Below are 20,638 nucleotides of genomic sequence, written 5' to 3'. Positions count from 1 at the left end.
CGATTCATTATCGTCACGGTTTCCCCAAAAGCAACACAGATCCTCCGATTAAAATATTCCTTTGACATGCTTCCGTATTCGCAGCCTGCAACGGAGAGCTCACTAACATATTATTTCTTGGGCTGCTTTTACAGGCAGAATTGATCTATTCGGGGAAAAAAAGCAAGCCCCTTAATTTCAAATATTGTGTGGAGTTTATCAGAGAGCAGAGCTGGGTTTTAAGAGGCTCACTAGTGGTTTCTGGTGGTTGCTATAACGAGCTAGAATTGGGGTAGATTTTGGTGGAGGGGAAAAAACGCACAAGAAAAGACAGAATCCAGAGTAGCGGAGACTTTGTGCCCCCGTTGGAGAGATGGTTGAGTCCTCGTCAAGGTTGCTGTGGTATCCCAGAAACACCATTCACTCCGAGCTGTGACCGCGCACCAACAACAGCAACAACTCCACTGCGCCGGGCTGAGGAGCAGGAATTAGGAGCTCGCGAATAATATGAAAAGGATCCGCAAAGGGGAAAGCCGAGCAAAGGAATCCAAACCCTGGGAGCCTGGCAAGCGAAGATGCGCTAAATGTGGCCGCCTGGACTTCATCCTGATGAAGAAAATGGGGATTAAAAGTGGATTTACGTTTTGGAACCTCGTCTTTTTATTGACGGTGTCTTGTGTGAAAGGTAGGTCTGCTTTGGGGGTCCCCTCCGCTTTGGATGGAGGTGGGCTGACTTGTAGATGGAGAGAGGCTGGCAGCTTACTTTGCAATTTGCACCGATAAAATAATCTGATAATACTAAAGAAGGAGTTGATTCACAGCTCGTTCTCCCCCCCTCAGATAGGAAATGCATTTTGCTTGCCAGATTTGGCGTTCAATGCGGTGATTGAGCTTGTGCTCAATAAATATTCTTGCAGTATGCTCAAACGAATACGTGAGTTGGTTAGTATAGCCTCTAACTAGTGGATATCCAGGCAGAATTCCTCTGCAAGACTTTTCTTAGTGGTGAGGATTACCTTGATTTCTTGTCAGATCACTAGGGCTTGAGGCTTTAGATGGAATACATATATTAAAGACGCTGGTCTAAATGCTTTTTAACCCTTTCAGGGAAGAAAGTTATCGACGTGCTAGGAATGTGTTGATTTTAAATGCATTAGGGCACAGGGATCTTCCAAGCACTGCCACACCAACATGAATGTCTGCATGCATATGTATGTAAATTATTTCTACGTGGGCTTCTATTCAATGTTAAATGTAGGGGAGCTTCCCTAGGACCTGTGGTAGAGGTTTGGCAAAAAATGAGGCTTTCAAAGGGTCTGAAATGCCATGAAGTGTAAAGAATCACCTTAAGGGATGAATGAAGGTAGGAGGAAAGTCATTAGCTGACGACCAAAAGAAAATCCCCAGCAAGTCTCCGGGTTCAGACAGGTAGAGTGAGTGTCACATGCACAGACAAGGGGAGGGGGTAGGTGGGATGTAAAAATGTATTCCCAAGCAGGAAGGCAAGGGACAGTCAGTGTCATGGGAAAAAGAGCTGTCCTTAGGGAGAAAATAGATCCACACCTCTCTTCCACAACTTCTCCTGCACCCTGCTGCCCATTAATTGCTGCAAAGAATACTCAGGAGGTGTTTATGACTCATGCCATCATTTTTTGAACAATCACCTCTCCATACTCATGGCAGCTCGAATAGACGCTATGGATGTCGCTTTCAGTGAAGCTAGTTTCAAATCCCGGGTGTCTGTGTGTCGCGGGGGGGCGGGGGATCGCGGGAAAAGGGGTGCTGTTTTGGCCCAGGCGCGCCAGGGCTGTCAACACAAACTGGACGCTTCTTCCTTTGTAAAGGAGTGCCTCTCTGAACCGCAATCGGGCCGCGTCTCTATGAAACAGTTTATTGTCCAGCTTGCAGCTGGCTGTCCCCCCACGGAAGGCGGCTCATTTGCATTCAGTGGAAATGATAATTCATGTTTTGGGAGGAGGGAGCTGGAGAGGTTACCTCTCCCTCTACTATGACCAATGATGGGTGGCATGTCTAGAATTTTAATTTACATCCCCAAATGCCAGGAAGTCGCCCCGGTCTCTGTGGCAGCAACCGCCTTGTAATCCCAACCTGCTCCTTAAAGCTTGATTTTTCTTTTCCCTCTGGGGCCTCAGAGCAGCTCTGAGCCGAAAAGCTTGTCCTAAGTGGCACAACTACACTGCCTAATGTACAAAAGGCGGCTCAGGTTGCTTACAAGGTTTCTTTGTCGCTGTCTCGACGTGTGAGGAGCCACACATTTATGCTTAGTTCGCCTGCCACTGGGAGTTGGTGGTTAATGGATGGCCCTGGGGCTGCCTGCTAGACGCGCGCTCCGCGTGGGGGAGGCGCGAATAGCCAGCAGCAGCCCTGGCAGAAAAATGTAAGGGTGACTCCTGTGAGAAGATGACCAGGGTTTAAGTGCGAGTTTTCATGTGGTACCTGTTGAGCCAAAACACATTCGGGGGGCAGATGAGGGGGAGGGAAGTCTCCGAAGCTGGGCGAGCATTCCAGCCTGACGAACGCCGATCCGCGCCGCCTGCAATTAGAGCCCCGGCTGCCCGCACCTACCGTATTTTCCGAATGAGATGCGCCGATAGAAAGGAAAGGCGCGTTAATTTACTTTGGACTGATTTAATCGGTTTAGCTTTGGAGATATTGAGAAGGAAGAGTATGTCATAGCCTTCTTTGATCCTGTGCAAAATCAATATTCTACAGACTATACGTAAAAAAAAAATTTTTTTCAATGTCAATAAAGTTATTCATTGTCACTCATCGGGCACTTGGAAGGCATCTCCTACATTTTACGACTTGGAATACTGTCCCCAAATTCTGAGAAACTTGCATAGGTTGTATGTTTTAGACCTGCTGTCAATCTCTGAATGATGCCAATTTTGATAGTTGCTTTTTACTCTCCCTTTCCTCATTTTATTTTAATTTCACCTGTCTCAAGGCTTTCCTAAAGCCAAGATTGACGCAATGCCTTAAACATTGTTTGCCCCAATGTCTATGCTCGCTTTTGTCTTCTACACTTTCTTCTGGAATGTGAGGTCCATGAAAAATCTCAGACTGGGGAGCCGTTGTAAGGATTTTAAAGGTTCTAATCTAGACTAGCGTGAGGGCCCAGGAAGTCCGAGGCAAGCAGTTTTCCACGTGAACAGTTCTAGCCACGAGAATTCCACCATCTGCCTACAGTTTTCGTCCCTCCACCATCTCACCTTTGAGTCCAACAGCAATGACAAAGAGGCTTAGTGGGAGGAAACGCCTCGGAGTGTAAGATAAAGTGGTCTTAGGTAGGCCTGAACCACTCGGGTGGAGCTGAAAAGGAAAACAACCTTTCCTTGGCATTTCATTTCCACTGTCACCATGTGAAATAAAAGGCTGTGGAGAGCACCAAATTGAGGCGTGGGACAGGGCAGGTGCTGCTTAGACTTGATCCATGCCTATTTCAAACTGAACTCCCCTCCCCCGCACCCCCCACACACGTACACACGCACACACACACACAGGCTGAGGTTTCTGAAATGCCTCCAGCTGCAGCGTGTCTGTTTAGGTCTCACCCAGATAGAAACTGTGAATCTCCAAGTCGTGCTTAAGCGTCCCGCCCATGTAAAGAGACACCCATGGGATGCTTTCCCACGCTGCTTGTCAATGGATCCCAGGGGAACACACACCGTGCAGCGAAGGTACCGCGAAGGCACAGATCTCTGGGTAGGCAGCAGGTGGGAGACCGGGTGCGGCGTCGCGCACCCCACGCCGGAGCGTCTTTCCAGGGATTCTCGCCAGAGCGACTTCGTGAAGGATCCACGTTTCTGCGTGCTCCGAGAGTCCAAGGAGATACTACTCCTGCCACAGAGGTCTTTTGGAAAAGTGGAAATCGCATCCTCTCCCGCAGTTAGTTGCTACTGGAGAGGGGCGCGGGTGTCTTATGAGGGGGAAGAGCTGCCAGAGGCACTCATTAGCACCTTTTACAGACGCCCACCCAGGTGGTCATGTCCCGAGCTTTCAGCCCCACGTGTGTCCCCGGGGACTGACACCCACAGTCCTCGCCCATAAGGCGACAGTGTTTCCCAACACGTCAGGAAAAGATCTGTCTTAGCTTGAGAGAGCTTTACAAAGGGGGCTGGGGGAAGGGGAATCAATGTCTTTTCAAAACAGTAACAGCAAACAAAAACCCACCTAGCCAAAACCATTATCAAAACCCTTCCCCCAACACTAGCAAGACTGAGAAACCCACTGAAAGGTAACCTTTGTGTTTGAGTCAGGGCCCCCTCCTGCTGCAGTTTGGACAGGCGCCCCTCCCTTACATCTACTTCCTCTGGGAACACTCATTAATTTCTTCAAGAAGATCAGCCTCCCTGAATTTTCATGGACAACCCGAGGTTGAAACTGGGTGGCTGACTTGGCTCTTGATGTGCGTGTGTGTGTGTGCCTGCGTGTGTGTGTGCGTGTGTGTGTGCTGCTGGGAGGAGGACACATGAATTGACACGGAGAAGCCTTTAGGAGGCTCCGAGGGTGGGTGTGAGTGTGTCCTAGGCGGAAACGCCTGGCGGGTAACAGTGCGTTAATGTTCCCAGGACTCCAGATGGTCAGTGGCGCTGCGACCACTGCTGTCACGATGAAGCAGAAGTGCGGAGGAAGCTCCCTTTCTCCAGGCGGACCGCAGCGCTGTCCTCACTCAAATAACTTATCTAAGACGCACTCAGGGAGTTCGGAAAGCACATTGGGGAAACAAGGAGTGGGGATTGTGGCTCCCCTACAACGTCCCCGTCCCCCAGATCCGTTCAACGACGAGGGAAAGGCCAGCAGGAGGGCAGCCCCCTGGCTCAAGTGCTGCAAGGGCTTAGTTAGACTCTAAGGGAGAGAGCAGAAGAAATTAAACCGCACAGTGCCATCTGAGTAGCCAAGGTGGTCTTCTCTCAGCCCCGCTGGAGTGACCAGCTAAGGGGCTGACACAGGGGCACGCACAGGGATTGCTGCGCATTGCAGAATAATAACGAAGGAGGACAACGAAAGGAAGAAAGATCGGCTCAGGCATGAGGCTGGTTCTCTTCTCCCTGAATGCGGTCCTATCTTCGGGGAGGCTTTGCACCACCGAGTTGCTAAGTTAACCCAACTTACCGGACTGACAGGGCTTGAACAGTTACCAGAATTCCGAGCTGAACTTCCCTGGACAGTTAGCTTGTTGAAAGCGCTCTGAAATGTCCTTTTGCAGCACCGTACTTTCCGGAATCATCTGGCTGGGGAGGAGGCGGGTGCTGCATTAGGCCCTCATTGGAAGAGTATGTGAGCAGAAATAATTAAGGAGAAGGTTTCAGCATCTTGAAAACCTGATGCCAGCTCCCTGGAGATCTTTCAAGGAGAAAAAGAGTAGAATTACTCAATAAATTAAGTACTCGGGGAGCAAAGGCTTCGTTCCAGCAGTTGTTACCGTTCATGATCTTAATTAGCATTTCTATTTGTAGGGTAGCTGAATTAATTTGGAGTATACACGTCTTTTCCCTAAACACAAAATTTGGTGTCTACAGAACAGTGAAATAACAAATAGACACCAAATGTCATCTGTACATGGTTCTAAGTACAGTAAAACTCTATCATAAGTGATAGCTGATAAAACAAACAAACAAAAAAAGTAGGAGAGGTGTGCAGTTAATAATGCCTTTGTACTCATGTGGGGAAAAAAAACCTTTGACCTTAAAACGGTTTCTAAGATCTCAAATGCAAAAAAGTGGAAGGAACTAAAGTTTACTTCCTTAGCCTCCAAATACACTTCTTCATGTGTTCCAAAGGGTGTTTCTCTTCTACTTACTTATCAGGGGCTTCAGAAATGGCTTAAGGATATAAAATATCTTCAATATATTGTCTATTTTAAAGCACTAAGCATATGCCTGGTAAGGCACCAGTTCCTTTAAGCAACATGACCTTTTGAGAAAATACGCCATCTTGTACTTTGAATTCCAAGATTTGGGAAATTAGAAATAAAATGGTTGTAAATGACAGATTAAGAAAAAATGTGTAAGATACAAGTAAAATCTAAGAACATTTTAGTTTATTTACATGTACATTAAAACATAGCTTTAACTGTTTTTTCCCTATCTCTTTCTTCTGTCCCCTTTACTCATAATCCAAAGGAGTATATAATTTAGAATACAGTGGAAATATTGATTTGGACTTTGGTTGAGTATGCGAATGGTGCCATTACAGACACTGTGGTTGCCAAATTCATCTTTCTGCTCTCAGAGTGAGCAGGTGGGTGATTCACGGTATTTCCAGGTATACCTATCTCCATGCTTGCAAGGTTTTCTCAGAATTGGGCCCCTTGTGAGGCTCTTATTCTCTTCAGGAACATCACTTTTAAAAGTATCACAGAGAAAAATCAATTTGTTGAAGACCTGCCGGTATTCACAGCCACATTGCTGATGATCACCTTTCCTTCTCTTAAGGCCCCAGCCTTGCAGCCATCAAATATATTTCATGTCTTAAGGCCCTTTGCTAAGCTGTTGTTTGGTGCTGGTTAAGGTAATCCTAATGATTAATATTTTCTATATAGTGATAATTTGTTGCCGACAACCTAATTTGAAATCTCTAAAATGTCTAAATTTACATTAACATACGTATTATATACCTGTGCTTGGAAGGAAAATAACAATGGTAATTATGTGGGAGATATCATCACATTATTCAGTTAAGGCCCTTAAATGTTTGGACTACAGTGATTTTCAAAGTGTTCTCCAACAAGTAGTACCAGCATCCTCTAAAAACTTTTTAGCAATAAAAATACCTCAGTTTCCCAGATAAGGTCTGTTGAATCAGATGCTTTGGGAGTTGGGCACAGACACTGATGGTTTAAACAAGTCATCCAGGTAAGTCCTGATTGCACTCTAAAATTTGAGCAACACTACAGTAAAGTGGAAAGAGCAAGGGCTCTGGAGCCACTGAAGGTCAAATAATGATTTTTGCCCACAATTATCTTTGGACTAGCAATTCAACTTTCCTAAGCTTCAGTTTTATTATCTGTAAAAAAAAATACATGACAATATCAAGGGTTTATAGGGAGATGACATAAATCACGTACATAGCCCAGTGCTTGGCACTAGTAGCTATTGCCAATATTATTCAAATAAACATGCACATGCAAAGCCTGTCTGAACTCCCACTTTATCTATAACACCACCACCTTCACTTTTCCATAACAGTAAATAAAAAGTGTAGCCTCTTCTCACTAGCTATTATTTCACTTTGGCTAAGTTCCCAGTCTGTTATACAGCTGAGAAACACTCTGAAACTGCTGCTTATCACCTTTACACATTTACTTCTGGTGCTGGCTATATGAATAAGGGGCAGACTCACAGCTAAAAAAAAAAAAAAAAAAATGCTACCTCTCCTCCTGTGCTGATTTCATCCCTTGCATTCTGATATTGATTTCTTTTAATAGTGACTGATTAATGTACTAACATGAATTTGTTCATTCATCTTGTCACAAATCATGACATTCATAGGTCCTTAAATATCAGCTAGTTCACTGCTCATATATTTTACAATAAGCGCAAATGCCAAGAAAGGATAAGTAATTTTTGGTAGTTTACAAAGACCCTTAATTCCAGAACTGAGACTAGATGACAGGGCATTCAAGCTCATTTTCAATTCTTTTTCTACTTTACCTTACCAATTTTATTAGAAAGTTAGCTCAGATGGCACCAATGAAGATAGTCAGTCGGAAAAATTAATAATTCAGTACTATATATCAATTAGTATTAGTAATTACATGTTTGTGGTAAAATTTTTAAAATGATAATTACTTATTTGGTAGAAGACAAAAGGAGATAATTATGGAATGAAAAACTTTTCTAAGACTGATATAATGTGTACGTCAAATAAATAACTAATTGTATCTTCAGTAAAGTTTATTTCTTGACATTACAAGTCTATAAATAAAATCAGTGTATTGACTTTTTCATGTCTCAAAAGAACATTGAGGGGCAGTACTTAAAATCAAATTTTTTTTTATTTCTTATAATCTGTAGACAATTTCTTACTTAAAAGCTTTTAAATCTAGAGAAATGGTTCTTTATTTTTTTCATGGGTTTTATTAGTTTAAGTCATATTTACATGAGATTTATGTATTCTCTCTAGTTACATTTTCATCTGCATATTTTTTCACATGATATATATAAGACAATTATCATTCAAAATTCTATAAGAAACAATAATACATTTTACAAATATTTTATAAATATTAATTGTATAAAAATCCGTATGTTATCAATTTTAGTGATAGTTGAAATATTTTTAAAGTCATTTTATGATATGGGAGTAAAATTTGCAAAGTTAATAAATTCTACTCTTTGAGGAGTTGAAATGTTCAGAAAAAGATTGAAATATGTAAATGGTAACGAGTAATTCCCTTAAAAACCTAAGTCCGTAATGTTTAAGATTATGAAGATTTTCTTTGCTTGATGTTAGCAATTTTTAAAGGTATATTAATGATCATGAGTTTAAAATAATAGGAAGAATTTTTTAACTATGACATTAAAAAATATGATTAAATACCACTTTGAGAGGAAGTTTGTAAATGGAAACAGACTCCATAAAAGTAGACTTATTACATCCCCAATAACTAAAAAAGCAAGGGCTTTTGCCATAGTTTTCTGTTATACAAGTTTATCTGGTTGACTCCAGAATGATCAGAGTTATTTACTATATAGAGAGGATACGAGACATTCTTATGTTTTCAGAAATGGTACCAGGATAAAATTCTTTGTTGTGTCTTTTCATGTGTGATGCTTTCTGCTAAGCCCTTAACTAAAGTGTCCTTTACATCTCAAACAGCTCTTTTCTCCCTTTTCTTCCTGAATTCTAATAAGTATCTTTGAGATAGCTATTATCTCCCATATAGAGATTATTATCTCCTATACAGAGATTATTATCTCCATTTTCAAATAGTACACATTTTCCTAACTCCAGAGTTCAATGATTTTCCAGGATCATACAGTTAGCTAAGTGAAATCTGAAATGATAGTAGATTCATAAGCCATAGACTTACCAACATCTAAAAGGAAAATGTAAAGGACTAAGTTACCAATTAAACCTCTTCATTTTTAAGAGAAACTTTGAGGCCCTGAAAATTTAATTTAGAAGAAAGCTTAAGATTAATAGTCATGATTAGATAGATAGATAGATAGATAGATAGATAGATAGATAGATAGATAGATATCCCACAGTTACAATAACACATAACTTAATTGGTTTTGTAATTTTCAACAGCTTTCACTTAACTTGACTAATTTTATTCTCTAAATGGTCTGTACAATAGATACAAAAGATACTTTCTACTTTTATAAGCGATAGTAAGCAAAGTAAATGCATAGGCAATACATATGTTAAATATGACACTATAAAATATAAAACTAGCCACATTAAGTAAGATAAAACAGAAGCAAACATTATAATCCTTAGCTCCTAATGGAGAGCTCTTGAGTAAAATTTAACATTTATGAATGCAGATAAATTTATGAACTTCACATATAAAATAATTGATAAAATTATATCATAAGCATTGAAAAATAAAATTGTTTTACTTGGTATCTTAATCTTCCACTCAGCTCTACAGAATTTAAAGGATATGAAAGTTCTCACAGTGTCCCCAGTCTAGTGTTTGCTAGGCAGGAAATGTGCATTAGATTTATTTGTGGGGGGCAAATACATATTTTTCAAAATTAAAATATGCATATCCAAATTCCATTCACAAAGTCTATTTCAGTCCATAAGTGCCCGTTAGTTAAAAATATAAGGGTAGCTGTGTATCTTCACATAAAAGAGGAGACAGGACAGAGAAATGAAATGACTTGCCAAGCTAGAGAGTGAAAACCAGTCTTTACCTGTCCAGTGTACTTTTCTTGTATTTGATACTACTTTATGAGCCTCTTTTCTTTTAGACATAATTGGTTTATGAGAGTAAAGCTCATTGAATGGAGAGACCACTGTGCCTACCCCAAAATCCTGATCAGAATTAAAACTAGACTTTTTGAAGTAATTGTGTAAGGAGACACAGATACATGAGTATATTAATATACGCAAATGGGAAACTTCACATGCAATCTAAAGATTAACTTAAGGATTAACTGGGGGGAATATAGATATACATCAGTCTATGAAAGAAAAAATGTTTTTATTAAATTATACTTAAGTGGTCAAATTTAGCATTACATTTTCTTGTGAAGATGATAAAATATATTTTCATATGTAACTATATTACTTTTGTCATTTCTAAACTTTATAGACTCTCCTAATATAAACTAGCCTTTTTCTACATGCATTATTAAAGCTTTATTTGTTGTTATATTTTCAGAAATTTTATTTTAACCTGTCTTTCTAATTTTAAAGATAAGTTATCCTAATAATGTCCTCATGTGTATTAGTCATAGGATATACTTAATGCATTTAATAGTTCTTCATAGGCCATTCTTATTTTAAATAGTTTTGATATATGATCTTATAACAGATAGATGTAGATTTCTCCAAGATTGGCAAAGTCCCAGATAAAAGTACATTTATAATTTGTCTCCAAGTCTGTTTTCTACAATTATCCATTCCAAAATTTTATTTATTGTTGAAAACTGATGATCAGCCAAGTTTTTCATTTTAGAATGCATCCGATTGTTGTTAGTATTTATTTGATTTTATTGAGATTTAAAATCACAAATTCACTTGACATTTCATTTTCGTGATCTTAGGGAGAGGTAGACAATCAAAACAACTTTTCCCAAACTAGTTCACATTCCTATTAGCCATTTGTTTCTTCTTTGATAACTACTTAATAAAACTTTCAGCTGTGTTTTGTTATTTGATATTATTCTAATTTCTCAAATGTGTATTTTAGCTTTCTATGGGGTATGTTTTTTTTTAATCTTCTTATCTTTTTTGCTTGTTTACATTATGGGAGTTATCTTATTTGAAGGATATTTGAGGAAAACATATTCTTATTTTACTTTCTCTTAAAAGAACACATAATGTACCACATAATGCATACACCCACAATGAAGTTTATCAACTTAGTCAATAATTAAAACAATATAAGCTTTAAATTAAGCTAATTTGTAATTTTTAGAAGTGATTTAGTTTTCACTTTTAAACTATATTTTCATTATGCAGAAATGCCTCCTCTGAATCCGTTATCAGAAGTATAATTTTAATCTCAACTAAATGTTAGTAATGAATTTATGCTGAGCTACCTGCATTTTCTAATATTGAACTCTGTGTTGCTAAAGGCTGCATATGCAAGATAAGGGATTAAAGTTAGAAAAACTGGCAAAAAAAATACAGCTGACTCTTTTTGGAGATGAAACATACTCTACCTTGAATTTATTGATTCCATACTCTAAGTGACCTAACTATGTACTCTAGACAAAATATTTACTCAGTGTTCACATATATGGAGAAATCTGGAGTTAAGATATTTTGGCTGATGTCTAAATCAAAACAGCTGAACTGATTCAAATGTTTTGTGTAAATAAATTTGCATCCAGGCTGCTAATTTGTGTGCCAACTTTCAGCTTCCTAGTTTTTAAGATTATGGAAATGATAAAACCTCTAAATGAAGTTTGTGATAGAAATGCTGACAGGCTCATAATTACCTGTATTGAATTCATGTTCAAGGCTCTTTTTACAGTCTTTTAAAAAACTTTCGTCTTTAAATCCTGCCAGTACTTGAGTACTCTTTTATTTGTTTAATCTTTTTAAAGGAGGTCAGACAGAAACCCTTAAGATCAATTTTCTAGCAAGTGCTAGAAAATCTTTAATATCTGTGTTAGCTTGAGAGTCTTCATTAATATATTAACAAGTAGATATCAGAAATGACATTTTGACCTTATTTTTTATATATTGCCAATTTGTGAGTTCTTAGAAATTAGCCATTTTTCAATAATTTGAAGATTACTACTTATTTTCCCCTTCTTCACAAAAAGTATTAAAAATTTCCTATTTTAGAAAGACTTGATATTCTAATTATGCTTTCAAAAGCAATTTCACAAAGCCCTAAAAAGAAATTGGAAGATATTAGACATATTAAGTTTATCATTTGCTATTTCATGTAAATATCAAATTAATTTTTTTATATAATTTTCTTTTGGTTAAAGTAAAATTTAGAATATTATGCTTTATGTATTACAATGGTATTCTTTTGAAGTGAATATTATGGGATTGACATAATTTAAGTTGTGAAGGATACAGTGATCAGTAAGTTTTATTTCTGCAAAACAATCAGTGGGTTATTTATCAGTTCTAGAACTCTTTGAGACATTCCTTCAGCTATCAATTATTTATTGAGAGCCAGTATGTATCAGACTCTTGCCTAGACTTTGCAAATATGGGGATGAAGACTCGTCCCTATCCTAAAGGAAGTCAGCATCTATTTGAAGCAGGCTTTCTGTGTATGTAATGCCAAAACAATCTGATTATTGTAAAATTGTTTAGTTCTTCAATGGGATTTTCTTCTCATGTAAATATCAGTGTAGTTAATACTACTTTTATTTATATATCATATATATTGTATCTTTACCTTATCACAGGTAAATACAACATTCTACAGATGCTGTTTGTAACTTTCCAATGAAAGGCATCATTTCTGCAATTTAACCTAATGTAATTTTCTCTTGTAATTTCCAATTAAAATGTTTATTGACTCCCATCTGTTCAGCCAACTGATATTAACTAGTTTATCCAGTATTAATGAAGATCGCACATGTATTTCTTTAATAGTGTTTGTACAATTATATAATCATTTGTGATCACCAAATTGTGCTCTTACACTTTTTTTTTTTTTTTTTTTTTTAATGTTTGTTCCTGTCTCAGAACCCCTCCTTGGCTTCTTAATACTTTCAATTTAAATTCAAATCTCTGTCCCTTATTTCATGATTCACATGAAAGAAGACTGAGCTAACTTACCTAGGTCAACACCTAAAAAGAGCAAGAAAATTAGCTAAATATAAATATAACAGATCTAGTAATTTTTTCCATTTGTTATTGTTGTCTTTACTGGAGATGTGTGTTGATGAAGCACAGTTTTTCAATAAGTACATTATGTTTTGTTTTGATTTTAATCTGTGAGGTTAAGAGTAATAAATGAAGACATAATGGGGAAAATACTGTCATTTCATCAATGCTAGTTTTGCTACATAGGAGTTTGGTAAAATGATCTATCTTTACAAAGTTTGGAGAGTCATCAAATTTCATCATGTATTTTCCATTTTTCTCATTCCTGCCAAGTATATTATTTTGATGATTCATGTTATTCTGATATTTGTACCAACAGATTACTTCAGAACTACAAAAATGTCTCCTCATTCCCTTTCACATTCTATAAGTCACATTTCTTGGTGAGCTAATAATTACTTATTGTGTGAGAAACCAGATTTAATGTCTATTAACACAACAAATAGTAAAGGTTTTTTTTCCTATTGCTAAGCCTCAAAATCTTGACTATTAATGTAAGATCAGAACTATACATTTCCATATCTATGTGAATTTCTATTTTTTCTGCTTTGATAATTTCAATGAAATTAGTATATTGTGAAGCTGGAGAAAAAATGGCTTTGAGTAACATGCATTGTTTTACTTAACTTTATACAAATAAAGCAAAGCACTTCCAAGTGTTTCAGGGTGAATTTTCAACAATCTCCATAACACATAACATAAAGACGACCTATTTAAATCTTATACTAATTCATGTGAGGTAATTTGCATTACATGCTGATTTAGTTTCATCAATATCCCAACATCAGCAATTAAGATTTTTCTTTTTTTTGTATTTGACATAACAAAGAAGAAAGTGGTCCTTTTACATTTGACAAAGCTGTATTACACAAAGAAACAACCATAAACAATATATCCCTGTGCTGCCTTTCAACTCACTTTGTTTTTCCTCCTTAAATTACAACTCAATTTCAAAGGATCGCTGACAATTTACATATAACAGCAATATCATAACATGGACTGCTTGCCTAAAATGCAGTGGAGAGGCTGTCAAGTCAGTTTGTTCACTGTTAGTACAAAAGAAAATCTCAGAGAAGCTATCTATAAGAGGTACAGCCAGCCGCCGCGCGCGGTGGCTCACGCTTGTAATCCCAGCACTTTGGGAGGCCGAGGCGGGCGGATCACGAGGTCAGGAGATCAAGACCACGGTGAAACTCCGTCTCTACTAAAAATACAAAAAATCAGCCGGGCGTGGTGGCGGGCGCCTGTAGTCCCAGCTACTCGGAGAGGCTGAGGCAGGAGAATGGCGTGAACCCGGGAGGCGGAGCTTGCAGTGAGCTAAGATTGCGCCACTGCACTCCAGCCTGGGTGACAGAGCGAGACTCCGTCTCAAAAAAAAAAAAAAAAAAAAAAAAGAGGTACAGCCAGCCAAGAATGATAACTATGTGAGGTTAGGCAGTTGTTGATTAGTTAGATTTCATCATTCTACAATGTATGTATCAGGTTGAGCACCCCTGTGAAAATTTGAAATTCAAAATACTCAAGAATGTGACACTTTTTGAGGTCTGACATGATTCCACAAGTGGAAAATTTCATATCTAGCCTTATGTGATGAATCACAGTCAAAATGCAGTAAAAAGTTATTTTCATAAACCAAATTATTAAAAACATATATAAAATTACATTCAGGCTATATATATTAAACAATTATATTCAGGCTATATATATATTATGTATATGAAACATAAGTACATTTTTTGTTTAGATTTGGGTTCCATCCCCAAGATATTTCATTGTGTATATGCACATATTCAAAATTTTTTTAAAAATTTGAGATCTAAAACACTTCTCATCCCAAGCAGTTTGAATAAGGGATAATCTACACTAAAGTATCATGTTCTAGCTGATACCTATGTACAATGTTATCTGTCAAGTTTAAAAGAAATAATTAAAAACTCAATTTAAGGTGAAAAAATAGCCTAAGAAGCCATAAAAACATTTTTCTTTTTCATCTCTCTCTTACACTCTGTGGGCCACACTGTCACTTTTCCAGTGTTTTGTTGTTTGTTTCGCATGTTTTTGTCTTTCACCTCTACAAGCCAGCTCCCTAGGATAGGGTCTTGTTTCTACCCCATCACTACCTTAACTTGAGGGTGATACTGTGTTGCCTCCATGGTACTACCTTTCCATGAAATTCTACATGGCCCCACAACTTTACTGCAACACACAGTCTGTTTGTTTTATTTCAGACTTACAGAGGAATACCATATTGATTGACTTTCACTTAAATAACTATAAGATACAAACAAATGAGGTCAAGTTTGAATCAAGTGATCTTTGCCAGATCAGCAAGCTCTCTAAGAAGAATGTTTAGATAAAAGCAGCAAATTTGCTACACATGCATCATGTACTTTTTAAACCCCAAATTTAATGTGTAGGAGCAGAGGGAAAGCTTTTCTTCCTTCTTCTTTGAACGTGCTCTGAAATGACTGTCAATAGAGAGATTAACAGAGCAAAAAAGCATACAATTTTCTACTGTGCATATGGACATGAGGGAAGCCCCACAAAGAGACTCAAAGAAAAGCCAGATGGTTGAGGCTTAAATACCCTCTTCATAGAGGACAGCGAAATAAGAAGTGGGGGCAGTAGCAGTAGTTAATTTTGTGGGTAGCAAATGATTTACAGGGGGAGATAAGTGAGTTCCAGAAAACAATGACCTGGAAGAAATTTCCTCTGAGCTCTCGGGGAGGTGGCAGCAAGGTGAGGGACAGAACTTTGCTGTGAAACAAAGTTGTCTTATTATTCAGATAATGTTTCCCAGTAATCACTCAAAGCTGTCCTTGGGCAAATAGATAAAATTCTATCAGAGTGTGGTTTTTATTCTCTTGTCTTCATTAGTGGTTAATCTTTCCATGGTATTTAATAAATCTTTCCTGGCTATTTCCTGGGTATTACATCAGTTGCATTCCTTTTGGAAAGAAATTTTATTAGTCAGATAAGAAAATTCCAGAAAAAGTCCTTCCTTGTGCTTGGGGAAAAATGGAGGATGGCTAGGGGAAGAGGAGGATGGGAAGGGCAGAAGGAGACCTTGGTTCCAAATCTTGTTTCTGAGGCCTACCTATTTCATTTCAAAGCATTCAGTATGCCAAAGTGCCAGACATTCAGGGTATCATTTTCTGAGCCCCAGAAAAATGCAGTCGACAAAATTTTATAGAGTGAATAAACACAATGTAAACATGAAGTATATGCATTCTTATTAGCTGGATATTTAAGCACAGGTATTTCTAATTTATAAAATCTGTGCCCTATATTTTGTTTCAACTTTTATTATAGTTAATTTTTCTTCAAAGAGCTTGTGAAAACACTTTTGTCCGTAGGAAAAGTCATTAGGCATTTTTAATTTGTATGCTTCTTCATTTCTTTGCTCATCTTCATGGCAGGAAAAGAAACTAACATTCATTGTCATCCCAATCACAGTGCAATTATCTTGGGATAAACCCTGCTCAACCCTGGTTGGCAATTCCTTTCATACGTGATTGTGTTCTATTTGCCAATATTTGGCTCATTTTAACTCTGGATTCATTATAATCTTTTTTCCTTTTGGTCTTAGAAATTTGGAATATGAAAAACATAGTGTTTAAATTATCTTCTTACGTATTTGTCGTGTTTTTCTCTAATTATTTTTTGCATCAGGATTGGGTTTTATGATGTCAGTTATATTTATTTCTATCAGTAGTATTTCTTTGAATGATTTGCTAATACTTATACGTCATCATCATATTATAATTTACATTTCTTTCTTTTTTTTTTTTTTTTAAACCGGAATCTCATTGGAGTGCAATGGGGTAATCTCAGCTACTACAACCTCCACCTCCCAGGTTCAAGAACTTCTCCCTGCCTCAGCCTCCCAAGTAGCTGGGATTACAGGTGCCTGACACCAAGCCTTGCTAATTTTTTTAATTTTTTAGTAGAGGTGGGGTTTCACCATGTTGGCCAGGCTGGTCTTCAACTCCTGACCTCAGGTGATCCATCCGCCTCGGCCTCCCAAAGTGCTGGGATTACAGGCGTGAGCCACCCCACCTGGCCTAATTAATATTTCTTATTTTATATTATATATACATATATGTACACATATTTAATTTTTGTTTTAACCCACAGCCTAAGAATTTTGTTAATATTTTTTCTAGGAATAAAATTGTAGACATAAATATTGAGCATTTTTTTCTAGTTTTGTTTCTATTTAGTTTTACTACTTCTATTTTGTTTCCTTTGCTGCCTTCCAAAATTTAAGGAGAGGCATTCCATTGTGTTTGTATTTTTTTATCTGTCTTACTGTGGTATGTATAGCATTTTTTTCTAAGTACTCATTGAGAAAATATTATTAATTCAATATGTTGAAAAATTATCTAATCATTTTAATTTTGGTTCTGAATCTCCTCCTTCATTAAGTGCATATGAGAATTCATTTTATTTTACAATTATATATTTTTTGTTATTTCTAATTTTAAAACATTGTGTTTTGTTTGATGTGATGTGGGGCAAGGCTTTTCATTTACTAAGTATATCTACATCACCCAGTATGTAAATGTTTTTAAAAAATGTTTATGTAAGTTGAGATCTATTTTAATATTGCCCATTTGTTGCAAACTCCTCATGTCTTGATAATTTTTGTATTTTATGTTTCATAATATTATTTGAGATCTTCAATTTCTACTTTGCTTCTTAATCACTACTGCTTTTGTTAGTTTCAAATTATTTTCTTTGGATGTTGTCTAAAATATAAGAATGCAAATGTTAAGTTTTAGTTAGATATTTGTGACATTTTTACCTCAATAACCATTTAAAGAGCCTCTGTTTTTTAAGGCTACCATTAGATTAGTGTGATTGAATGAGCTATAAATAGTTAAATTATGGTCTCTACATGCCATCAAAGAATTCACAATTCATTCTAATGGTTAAAGACAAAGTTAGCAAACAAATAATTCTAATATATTTTCATAAACACTATTATAAAGGACATAAAAAGCACTATGGGAGTTAGACAACAATGATGAACTTCTCTGAGAAAGAATAGATTGAATTCCTGATAAAATTATGATTTGAATAGTGTACTGGTGCTTCCCAAGTAAATAATTGAGAGCATGAAGAAAAGCTGCACTCCAGACCCAAGGACTCTAATATGCACTACCTTTTTATCAGTAGTACTTTCTAAATCTGCCCCAACACCAAGCAGAGCTTTTTATGCAGACAGTCCTTCAAAAATTACTAGATGATGTTGGAGTAAATATATATTATGCCTCCAGGTAGTAAACTTTAAAAAAACAAGTGTAGGCCAGGCGCAGTGGTTCACGCCTGTAATCCCAGCACTTTGGGAGGCCAAGGCAGGTAGATTACCTGAGGCCAGGAGTTTGAGAGCAGCTTGGCCAACATGGTGAAACCCTGTCTCTACTAAAAATACAAAAATTAGCCAGGCGTGGTGGTGAGTGCCTGTAATCTCATCTACTCAGAGGCTGAAGCAGGAGAATCAATTGAATCCAAGACGTGGAGGTTGCAGTGAGCCAAGATCGTGCCACTGCACTCCAGCCTTGGTGACAGTGGACCCTGTCAAAAAAAAAAAAAAAAAAGCAAGTGTATACAAATATCACATATACCCTTTAAATATGTACAGATATTATGTATTAATATACATAAATTCTATTTTACCTCCCATCCAATGAACTCCATGTTTATCAAGATGGCCCCAAATCTCTTGCAGGTGCAGAAGCTATGGTACTACTGTGATTCTCTGTAAGTCTAGAATTGGCTAAATTTCTCCAGTTAAGTTTGTCCCCTGTTGGAAAGTTTCAAATGTGTTTAATATTAACCGAAAAGTTCTATTTAAAATTATTGTCATTCTTCTTTGACTATTGATACATTTTTACCTCTGTTTCACTCCTGTTATTGTTCTTGAAACAAGTCTAAATCTGCTAATAATTTTTGGGCCTGATGTTAGTCTGCAGAGGAAACTGCTTCCTATATATAATCTTAGACTATGTAGTGGCTCAGTAGTACAGAGAGCATGTGGACAAACCAGTGATTCTGAACACATTAGAATTTATCAGTTTATATTAGTACAAATGATAGAATGTGGGTATTTTTCATCTCCCATATTTTTGTCATTGCTATTGCATGTATGTGTATGCCCGTTTAATTTGCTTTCTTATTCTATTTATGCTATTCCTGGAATAGACTTTAAATTCTTTTTTGACTTAACCACATCTTTCTGATATTCAATACACATCACAGTGGACTCTTACTACCCACTCCAATCATATATTTTACTGCCACTCTGCAAAAATCATGGCTCAGTCTTATTAGAAGAGTCTTTACATTTCTCAAATATTCATTGGTTTGCACTAAACTGTTCCTAGTTTAAAAGATACGTGCAGAATATCCATCTTGCAAAAATACTACCTCTCCTCTCTAGATAAATTCACATAAATGCTGTCTAGTTAAAATTAAACTCTCCCTTCCTCACACCTACATTAAATTTCATTTGTATGTGAATTATAATTCTTGCCATAACCTGCTTTGTATTAAAGTAATTTATGCATATTCAATCTCCCTCATGTAACAGAGAAATATGAAAGGTCAATGTCTGTGTTCTTAGCAATTCTATATCTCTATTGAATCTTATGTAGTGCATTCTAGGGGTAGAAACTTAATCAATGTTGGCTGTTTTAAATGAGATGGATCTACAATAGAATATTAATTGACCTAATATTTTCTCACATTTAAAACATCATTTGGTATATTATTTTATTTTTATTAGGTAAATCATTAATGCCTTAAATTTTGTCTCCTTTTTCTCCTCCTCTAGTCTTTTCTTATAATACATTGAGTTCTAGTTCTCCCATGATATTCCCCAATTTATCATTTGATTTAATTTTGTGGCATTAAACCTGTCCTATGTTAATGTTCTAATTTCCTTTAGCTTGTCCTTTTAAAATCTGTCTTAGAATTTGAAACGTCTCTTGAAAGTTGCTTGCATTTCTGAAAATTCATGGATGCATTGTTTCAGACCTCTTACTTTCAAAAAGGAAGAAAAAAATAAGACAGCCTATAGTGTATTATTCTGTTACAATTATATTTCTCCTAAGCATTTTCACCTCCTCAAGGTATGTCACCACAATTTGTACATAAACTCATATCTTCATAAACTCACAGTTTTCTTCGAGGCCTAAAACAATAGAAGTGTTCAAGATATCATTGAGGTTTGCTTCCAAAATATTAATATAATAATTTTTTACTATATTAAAATTATCTTTCACAAAAACAGAATTTGTTTTTTCCCATCACAACTTTTATACCAGTTTTATTTTCTCCTTTGTCTCTATTTTATGATATTTAAATTGTGAGAGTTGGAGCATATGTTTAAAATCCCATGCATTTTGGGAACTAGCTTTTCTACATCATTGTTTGACTCAAAAATTGTTCCTTCCTGGTCACAATATTTATTGCATGAATTGTTCTCTTCAACTTTACATATGCAAGGATGTTTTTATATTTCTTCTGTAAATCTTTTTTCTTGGGCATGAGACTCTTTTGGAGGACTAGTAATAGTGCGACATGCTTTACTCTTAGAGGCACCATTGCCTGTTACTTTGATATCTATCTAAAGTTTCTTCACTAATAT

General features: G+C 36.8%; 1 protein-coding gene across 2 annotated transcripts in view; it reads left to right on the top strand.

Moving 5' to 3' along the window:
• Positions 1 to 486: 486 nt before the first annotated feature.
• The window catches only part of CSMD3 (CUB and Sushi multiple domains 3), a 1,208,741-nt gene continuing 1,188,589 nt past the window's right edge, over positions 487 to 20,638 (top strand). For both annotated transcript variants that reach the window (XM_032760296.2, XM_032760295.2), the window contains exon 1: positions 487 to 664. In XM_032760296.2, the coding sequence (XP_032616187.1) occupies positions 487 to 664 (178 nt within the window). The remainder of the gene's footprint in view (positions 665 to 20,638) is intronic.

This window comes from Hylobates moloch, unplaced genomic scaffold (genome assembly GCF_009828535.3).
Source record: "Hylobates moloch isolate HMO894 unplaced genomic scaffold, HMol_V3 SCAFFOLD_9, whole genome shotgun sequence".
Lineage (NCBI taxonomy): Eukaryota > Metazoa > Chordata > Mammalia > Primates > Hylobatidae > Hylobates > Hylobates moloch.
Note: the sequence above shows the minus strand (reverse complement) of the source record. Positions and strands in the feature narration are given on the sequence as shown.